Source organism: Pristiophorus japonicus, unplaced genomic scaffold (genome assembly GCF_044704955.1).
Source record: "Pristiophorus japonicus isolate sPriJap1 unplaced genomic scaffold, sPriJap1.hap1 HAP1_SCAFFOLD_216, whole genome shotgun sequence".
Taxonomy (NCBI): Eukaryota; Metazoa; Chordata; class Chondrichthyes; family Pristiophoridae; genus Pristiophorus; species Pristiophorus japonicus.
In genome coordinates this window covers 1,153,769-1,163,621 of record NW_027251865.1, presented here as the reverse complement: position 1 = coordinate 1,163,621, position 9,853 = coordinate 1,153,769, and the positions used below count along the sequence as shown (strand labels likewise).

Below are 9,853 nucleotides of genomic sequence, written 5' to 3'. Positions count from 1 at the left end.
CCGGCTTTCTGTACATTGTTAGTTAGAAATGTGAGCAAAATATCATCCAATCTTTGGGTGGTTTCACGTCAAACACTTGTATTATTAGTTTGGATATAATTAGTGCAGCACAAACATTACTGTGAAGGGTGTTGACGCGCTGCCAAATGACTGGAAGTAATATCAATGCTCCTGATCTTTCATGGTCCCACGGGAAATCTCCCGCAATTATAATTACGTTTTTCTCTTCAGCTCTCATCTCACAGTCAGTTGGAGCCCTGTGTTCAGTGCCAAGAGTCAGCATCACTTCTCGGACAGAATGAGTGTTCCGGCCGTCGCCTATCCATTTTCCGTGTTACCACCAGTTGTACAGGCAGGAATGATTTACTATCCGATTATAGCAGCCGTGGGAATCCCCGGTAAGTGATTATATTCCGTTACTAACGTCGTGAATAAAGTTGGCATTAACTTTATTCCTGATCTTATGTCAGTAATTATATTTTTAAACTATTCTTCTCAATTCAATTAAAAGGCTGAGAGTCAGTGACTGTATTTCCCGCTCTACCTTTTTAAGTGACTGATCATTTGGTGCCTTTCTAATTTTCTTTAACCCCCCGCATAATATCTTCAGATTATTTCCCCCATGTAAATTCTTTCAAACTGGTTCGGTTTTTGTCTGAGAATCGTGCAATGAGTGATTCAATGGATTATATTAATTCCATGTTTCCATGCCTGCTCTCCTTTCCCGTAACACTCGGTAATATCTGACAGATTATATTTTACTGAACATTCAGCGTGTTGTAAAATGCTCCATTGACTCCTGCTGTGGAGACAGACACTGACAGCCGATCATGGACATATACCTGGGAATTCGGACAGTCAGGACCGGGATTTGTTCAGTCCCGTTAATCAGAATCTACCCGCTGTTCTCGGTCTGGTTCCAGCAAAGTGCCGGATATTATTCCTGGTGATCACAATCCATGCCGAGTGTGGGATTGTGCTCCATGCAGGAACACAGACTCTCTCCCTCATCTTCTCCACTGACCGGTGACCAGCCTGTTCTCAGACTCGCCTTCACCCTCCCGGCGGAGATTGTTCTGCCTTCAGCCGGTGGGAGGCAGCTGGTTTCTGTCACATCCATTCCTGCAGCGGTACAGGTCAGACCGGGAATCCGTGCTGTGAGAGAGCGATTGGAACAAGGCAGCGGCGCTCTATGCAGCTGTCCTGGGATTGTCCACATTTAAAAACCCGTTTTAGATACAATACCTGCATTTTAACCAAAGCACCGTCTCCATGCCGGGTCATGGTCCCTTTATACTAACCGGACAAATTTATTGTTCAGACCAAACGCTTGCAGGGTGATAGAACATCGACTGTCCCCTCAGTAAGTCTGTCCGCTCGGTGATCCACACACATTCACTTTAATTTCGCTTCAGATACTGAGAGATAGAGGAATTTCTAGTCACATTTACCCACCCGGTCTCCATATCCCTTTCTCGCCTCTTCCTCCAGCCACGGACCCAATTAACTTGGAATTCTGACAGTTTCTGCCTCAATCTCTATCCATGTGACTGAACTCCACCTCCTCCCCAATCCCTGTATAAAAAAGCTTCTCCCGCTCTCTCTTCTCTCTGTTCCATTGTCTTCTATTTCATCTTCTTTCTACAGCGCCTCATTCTGCAACACACATCTACTGGAATCAGTCTGCTTCTATCTACCTTCTTCCATCCTGTCAATAATTTTATACACATCTGTCATATCGCCCTATAATCTGTGTCTGTATTAAATTCCTCTATCTCACATTTACAGTTTATGTGGCAGAGCCCAGGGTATCGAACCAGTGTGTTGTATCACCCATTGTACCACTGACTAACTTTCCCACTTCAGTTGGGAAACTGAAATCTCACACTATGTCTCCTGAGTTCCCAGAATCCTGTACTAATAAATTGCCTTGCATGTTTGTGTTTGAAGAAACATGATCAGCATTAAAGTACAATATTACGGCTGTTGTTTTTAACACTCTGCAGAGTCTGTTTGAAGAGGTTACTCAATGAGAACAGATTGAAGTGAGTTGTCTCACTGTCCCGCTGACTCTCACAAATCTCAGGATCAATGCAGCCTAATGCTCCTACTGCAAGTTTCGCCCCTGTATTACTAAGAGTATCTCTCACTATATCAGCTCACATGGTCCGTTGTAACAAGTGTCGCACCAAGAGTCCCCATCATTTCTCAGAGATCAATACAGTTTGATTTATTGTATTACCATTTGCCGTGTTCCAGCTCTCGGCGTGGTAATTGGTGTTCCCGGTAACGTGCTTAGTTTGTGAAGCAAAAGCGCCAAATTGTTATTTCCATTCAATATTGTGTCAGCTGCGGTAATTTTAACAATAAATATGATCAGTACTCGGTGCATTGGAATGTCTGTACCCATCGTCTCAAATTGTATTACATTGTCAGTTAAGTCCCTGCTTTGATAATGTTTTTCAGTTATTATTCGTAAAAATGGGAACCCACGTAATTAGCGGTAATCTTACGACTTGGATCGATAGTTGGTTGCACGGAAGGAACCACAGAATAGGGATAAATGTTGAGAGAATTTTAGCTTTTATCACAAGGGGGAAGATATTTACAACTGAGGACGTGCTGTTCTCGCTGTACAGAGATTTGGTCAGATCCCATTTGGAATATATACGTTCAGCTTTGGGCAACATATCGCAGGATAGATGGATTGGCCTTCGAGGGGTTTCAGCACAAGTTAACCAGACTGATACCACGGTTTAAAGTATTCAAATATGAGGAAAGTTTACATAACCTTGCCTTGTATTCCATTGTGTTTAGAAGGGTGAAACGTGATATAACCGAGCTATTTAAATAGATAAAGTGTTCGATAGTGTAGGCACAGAAACTGTTTCCTGTGGCGGTGTAATCTAAAGCAGAAGGCATTATCTTAAAATTGGAGCTCGGAGTGAAATCACGAAACACTTTCTCACACAAAGTCGAGGAGAAATCTAACACTCCTTCTCCCAAAATTCTGTCAATTAATGGTCAGTTGTAATTTTACAGACTCTGATCGATAGATTTGTTAAGGTCAGGGTATCAAGGGATATGGAACTAAGACGGTAATTGGAGTGAGGGTGCCGATCACCCATGGTCTACTGGAATGGTGGAAAAGGCTTGTGGGGCAGAATGATCAAATCCTGCGTTCCTATACGTCAAGCACCAGAGTCATCATTTCTGCAATGAGATTTCCGGTAATCGCAGGTCCAATTTCAGTGTATCTGAATGTTCTAGAGGAAAAAATGTCCGATGATATCCTGCAGCCTATAGAGGTTCCAGCACTCATTTTAACAGGTTACCGATTGCATAAATCCGTGTCTCGCTGTATTACCTGGAGGGCCTGGTCATTGTTCTGTCGGTCCTGAGGTGATTATTTGTCAGGTTTGGGTCACTATCGGAAATTCCGAGAATATCTGTCCTCCATTTCCTCCAAACTTTCCGAGATGTTTATTGATATTACAATGTTTTTGAATCTCCAACTCAAAATCTAACATTGTTTTACATGGAATGTCTCGGAGCAATGCGATTCTCAGTGAGAATGAGCCCAGTATTCACACAGTGGGATGTCGTTAGAATGTGAAATTGTTTCAGTTAATCGTTAGCAGCGTCAGGAACCCCTCGCTAATGTTCTCCTCTTTGCATGCTCTGGTTAACTTATCTACCTGGCCTTTAAATGTAACAGCCGGGGCTCCCATCTGAATCAGAAGTTTATGGGTTTGACACCCTGTCGAAAATCTAGGCTCACATTCGTATGCACTGACTTTCCCATGGCAGTGTTTTCGAATAAAGCAAACCTTAGCCAACTTAACCAAATAGATGTTGTGTTTATCGACCTTGCTTTGTGCATATATATAGACATTTAGTTACATGACAAGGTATGTTACGAAGTTGTAGAAACCATCTTCTGACAAAGAGTGAAGGTCTATATTAACTTTGCTAGACTGTAACAAACAAGTGTTTTATTGCACACCTTTACTGACAAATACGGTTGTGTTTTCAAGCAATTCCTGAAACCACAGTGTTGATGTATTTATTCAGAGCTGAATTCGTGCACCAAGCACAGTTATGCCCTATGGCCGTAAATTTCATTTTTAAACATTTACAATCAGTTATAAACACATGTAATGATTATATTTGGGACATTGCACTGTCAGTGGAACCGGAGACTGAAGGGATCGAGAGCTTGGGAAATAGAAACAGTAAGATATAATAGTAATGATATTTTGTTTTGTAACTGGCAACAGTGGTGTTTGGATTCTGTGAGAGAAGGACATTGTTTCCTTTTAGTCCTGTCATTATATAGCAGCTGCAATAGCAACAAGATTAATTTTCAAATCGTTTTGTTACTAGAATATTTGTGAATCAGGTATCACCACTATTTAAACTATGACTCTGTTCAAAGCGAGGAGATAATGAATTAATTGGCAATGCCATTTCTGCAGCCACTAATCTCCCCAAATATCCCTTCACCATCACCTTTGATGCCCTAGATCCTATTAAAACAATTAATCTCTCTCACCCTGGCCTTTCCCCTGGTACGGCCCTCATTCTCGCTCACTCAAGTAAAAGGATCGCAGACTTCTACGGATGTGGCGGACAACTGGTTTAACCAATCAACGCCAGATTTGGCTAGATCACATAAAGTATTATCGGGCCCTACTCATGTCTGCCAAAACTGCTCACTATTCTAGCACCATTATAGAATGCAAACATAACCCCCGGCTAGTATTCTCGACTGTTAACCTTCTTGTGAAACCCCTCTCCCCTGTCTCCACCACACTCACCTCCAACAACAAGTGTGAGTAGCTCATGGAATTATTTATCTCAAAGATTGAGACCACCCAATCAGCTGCCTCTGCCACTTCTCTTCCTTCCTCGAGCCCAACGGGTCAAACTTCCCCTAAGTTTCCACCCTGCCCTAGCCATGAAGTCGCAACTCTCTCTAGTCTCTCCCTGATCTGCCCCTCTTGACCTCTCCATGCTCATCTTATCCATGAGACCCACTTCCTGCTCACTTGATCCTATTCCCACCAAGCTGATCACCACCCAACTTCCTTTTCTGACTCCCGTGTTAGCTGACATAGTTAACGGTACTCTCAGCTCATGTCCTCTCGTCTCCTTCAAATCTACCGTCATCACCCCTCTCCTCAAAAAACCATTGACACTATTCAGCTTGCAAACTACCGCCCCCTCTCCAACCTCAATGTCCACTCCCAAGTCCTTGAACATGTTGTCGCCTCCCGGAACTCCATGTTTTAAACCCTTTATTCTAGTTTCCGCCAAGCCACACTACCGAAACAGCTCTCATCAAAGTCACAAAAGTCATCCTTTGTGACATTGACAAAAGTAACCTTTCCCTCAACAATCTCGACATGTCCGCAACCTTTGATATGTTTGAGTTCTCCATGTTCCTCCAATGCCTCTTCACCACCCTCCAGCTGGGTGGGACTGCACTCACCTTGTCCCATCCATTTCTCCATAATTGTAGACAGAACATCACTTGCATTCACTTATATTCCCACGATCAAATCGTTGCATATCGTGTTCCCCAAGGAACTATCCTTGGCACCCTCGCGTTTCTCCACTATATGCTGCCTCTTGACATCATCCGAAAACACAGCGTCAGTCTCCACATGTGGACTGATGATACCAAGCTCCATCACACCACCACTTCTTTCGACCCCTCCAAGGTCTCTAAATTGGCAGACTGCTTGTCCGACATCCAGTACTGGATGAACAGAATATTTCTCTAATTAAATATTGGGAAGACTGACGACATTCTCTTTGGTTCCTGCCACAAACTGTATTCACTAACCATCGACTCGATCCCTCTCCCGTGCTTCTGCCTGTGACTGAAGCAGAGAGTTCGCAAACTAGGTGTCCTTTAGAAAGTGAAATGATCTTCTGGCCACATATCTGCGATATGACATTGCCCGTCTTCGCCCCTGCCTCAGCTCCTCTGCTGTTGAAATCCTCATCCATGCCTTTGTTACCTTGAGTTTGTACAGCTCCAACACTCTCCTGGCTGACCTCCTACATTCTACCCTATGTAAACTTGAAGTCATTCAAAACTCGCCAGTGCATTTCCAATCTCGCACGAAATCCCACTCACCCTTCACCCCTGTGCTCGCTGAGCTACACTGATCCCGGTTCAACAATACCTCGGCTTCAAAACTCTCCTTCTGTGTACAAATCCCTCCATGGTCTCGTTCTTCGCTATTTCTGTAAACTGCTTCAAAATCGCAACCTCCCAAGATATCTGCGCTCCTCAAATTCTACCCTCTTGTGCATCCCTGATTATAACTGCTCAAACATTGGTGGCCGTGCCTTCAGCTGTCCGAGCCCTGAGGTCTCGAACAGCCTCCCTAAATCCTCACCGCCTCTATACCTCCCTTTCTTCCTTGAAGACAGTGCTTATAACCTACCCCTGACCAAACTTTTGGTCATCTGTCGTAATTTATTCTTATGTGGCTCGGTGCCAAATTTATTTGTTATGTCTTGTAACACTCCTGTGAAGCACCTCGGGAAGTTTTATAAAGGCGCTATATAAGTAGAAATTATTGTTGTTGTTGAAATAATGTTCCAATAGTTGAATTAATAAAGTGGTTTGAAAATAACTGAACAGGGGACATGATTTTAGCAACTTTTATGAGGTTGTATAGTTCAGATACATAAATTACTGACAGATTTGGCCATTTGCTAAGACAGGCGGAAAAATTTTCTCCTGATATCTTCGCCATTATTTCATGCAGCTCACCAGCTAACAACTCTGTGGAGCACCGTCACCACACGGACTGCAGCGGTTCAAGAAGGAGGCCCACCTCCGTCTTGTAAACAGCACAGGACGGCCCATCTCTTGTGTTTGATTCAGAGTTAATTTGTCCATTTTTCTCTGTAGATTTCCATTATACTTCTGTATCCATGGTAACCACACCCCCCCCCCCACCCCACATACCCCACACTCATACTTAACTATATTAATCTTATATACTCATGTGATTTAATTTCCAGCTAAGACTGTATTGTCTAAACACAGTTGAACGGGAATGCAGTTAATTATTTCTACACCAGCCGCCTTATCTTGTTCAGGATATCTTTTCAGTGCCGATGTTTCTTTTGTATATGTAGTCTCTCTCTCGCTCTCTGTCTGTCTCTATTTCTTTACAAATGATCACATGGAGCTCTTTACGTATATCAAGTTGGAACAACTGCTATATGTCACAATATCCTGCACACCAAAGGAATCCGAATCAAACACTTCTGAGCATATCTTACATTGTTGATAGATTGTGCTGGAAGCTCAGGTACATATAATGTCCCACATCCCCTGGGATGTACTTTCCGCCAGTCTTTCTCACCAGAGAGACAGATTCTCCATATTGCTATGTGCCGGATTAATATTAAAGATGGATTCTGCCAATTCAGAGCTAAGACCTTACCACTCAGCCTTTCTGAAGCTGAATCTCGGCAGGTATCTCCTGGGCTGGACTGCAGGCTCTATTGTCACTTGTACTGTATCTTTGCTTCGGTCTAGAGATCGCCACCCACAGCTCCCTCTGAAGTTTGCTGCATTATTAGAGGCGTCAAAAGCGAGGAGAAGATTATGCCCCTTGTGCCATTGTGTACTTTGGAATGTATATTTTTCCTAGGATCACAGAAGAAGGTGCAAGATAAGGTTGTTTGTTCATGATCACATCTGAACTTCTCCCGCTTGTGGTTATTGTTAGAGTTTGTCCAGATGGGGGTTGCACTGTACAAGACACCAATGTAAAGACCTGAGACTTCTGGCCAAGAGGTCCGTTGATCAGATTAAATGTTCATCTCGTGGATTATAAACGTAACTGTTGCAACTTGGTTGAGTTGAAACATACCAACTCCCCTATTATCGTGGTGTTTGACAGTAGTTTGTCCAAAGGTCTTAACTCATAGCCTCCAGTCTGCGAACACAACATGAGAACTCTGAGCCATTCCGTACCCACACCTTGTATCCGCTCCCCTTTCCTATCCACGGACCCAAATCCCGCACTTTGTCTCACCCTCGGTTGTTCCCCTTTAGTATTCACTGCATTTCGGTCAGGCGTTATTCTCACCGCTCCCCAAACATCTCCCAATTTAGAATTGACCATTCATGACTGATTTTCAATTTGTTTCCTGTTCATTCCCTCCTCCGTCATTGAACTGCTTCTTTTCACAATTATCCATAACTCCTTCTCACACTGTCCATTTATTCACACATTTAAATGGCCAGTAGTTTACTCGGATCTCCGGTGGATTTCTACACCACTTTCTCCGAAGTTGCAGTGGCAGAAGGGTAACAGCTCCGAGGAAATTTCCAGAGTCTATTTGTATATTCTATACTCTTTGTGAATCGTTTATTTTCGGGTAGTTACCCCACAGTCACAGATATTTAACATTGCAATTGTATGTTAAAATCCTGTTCTGCTGGACAATTCTAGCAGCGGTAAAGAGTTCAGTTCCAGTCCCCAGATCCTGCAGTAAAGTACATTTCACACCAAATCCTGTGTAACTGGCTCCCTTGCTGTAACCTGACGGCTGATTCCCTGTTCCTGTGTGTTTCCCTTTTACAGCTAATGTGGTGACGATTGTGATCCTGTCCCGGGGAAAGTGCGGTCTCTCCAGATGTATCACTCGCTACCTGGTGACCATGGCAGCGGCGGATCTACTGGTCATTATCACTGATGTGATACTGGTTCGGATTAATGATTATTATTTCCCGACTACCTTCCTGCTCATCACACCTGTGTGTTCTTTCCACCTAGCGCTGATGCGTGCAGTCACCGATATTTCTGTCTGGCTAACCATCGCTTTCACTTTCGATCGTTTTGTTACCATTTGTTGCCAGAAGCTGAGGACTAAATATTGCACCGAGAAAACTGCATCCCTGGTTATAGGAACCGTGTGCCTGCTGTTCTGTATAAAAAACATCCCCTGGTTCTTTATATATGTACCCGTCTTTTCAATCGACAATGTACCCTGGGGCTGTCATGAAAAACCCGAGTATTACACTGTAACTGCTTGGGTAACATTTGGCTGGATTAACCGCTGTTTTACCCCACTGCTCCCAATATTCCTGATATTGCTGCTCAATGCTCTGACTGTAGGATACATTTTGGCGGCCAGCAGAGTCCGCAGGAGGCTGAGGGGCAGCAAGAAAGATGTGAATCACAATGATCCGGAGATGGAGAACCGAAGGAAATCCATCATCTTACTCTTCGCTATATCCGGTAACTTCATACTGCTCTGGACAACCTATGTGATATATTTCTTATTATACCGAATTACAAACCACTATTATCCTACAAGTTTCAATGACCCGATGCTTATTGCAGACTATACCAGCTACATGCTGCTGCTTTTAAGCTGCTGTACAAACACGTGTATTTATGCAGTAACCCAGACTAAATTCAGAGATGAGCTGAAAAATGGGTTGAAGTATCCTCTGAGAATAATATTTAATTTAGTTCAGGAAAGAAAAGTTCAGAGCAATTCCCAACATTAGATTTGCATTACATCACATATCGTATCCTGAGTTATATTTTACCTGAACCTCAGCAGGCTACAACTCAGGCCCAGGCTTCTTCAGACATAACACTGGGCAATATCTGACAAGTCCTGCGGTTTGCTATGTAAGTGTCTGTGAACAAGGTAGAAGACCATTATGTAGACAGTGGGTTATAATAGCGGTAGGAGTATAATTGGATTAAATCATGCTCCTGGACACAGAGAGATACAAGTCCCAGCATTGAGGTTTAGGATGTTGTGACCATGGAATGTTTATTGCCGGATGAACATCAGA

At 43.3% G+C, this 9,853-nt stretch overlaps 1 protein-coding gene across 1 annotated transcript; it reads left to right on the top strand.

The window, feature by feature from the left end:
* The first annotated feature begins 303 nt into the window (after positions 1-303).
* LOC139245237 (probable G-protein coupled receptor 139) lies at positions 304-9,557 on the top strand. The gene is made up of 2 exons (XM_070871139.1): positions 304-398; positions 8,625-9,557. The coding sequence occupies exons 1-2, from the start codon at positions 359-361 to the stop codon at positions 9,554-9,556; spliced, it is 972 nt and encodes a 323-aa protein (XP_070727240.1). The 5' UTR covers positions 304-358; the 3' UTR covers position 9,557.
* Positions 9,558-9,853: the final 296 nt, after the last annotated feature.

What these genes read in the sequence shown, in the direction of transcription:
- LOC139245237 (XM_070871139.1), top strand. Translation starts at nt 359, where the DNA reads ATGATTTACTATCCGATTATAGCAGCCGTGGGAATCCCCG. An exon ending in AGCAGCCGTGGGAATCCCCG is followed by an intron (nt 399 to 8,624) that starts GTAAGTGATTAT and finishes TCCCTTTTACAG; the next exon opens with CTAATGTGGTGACGATTGTG.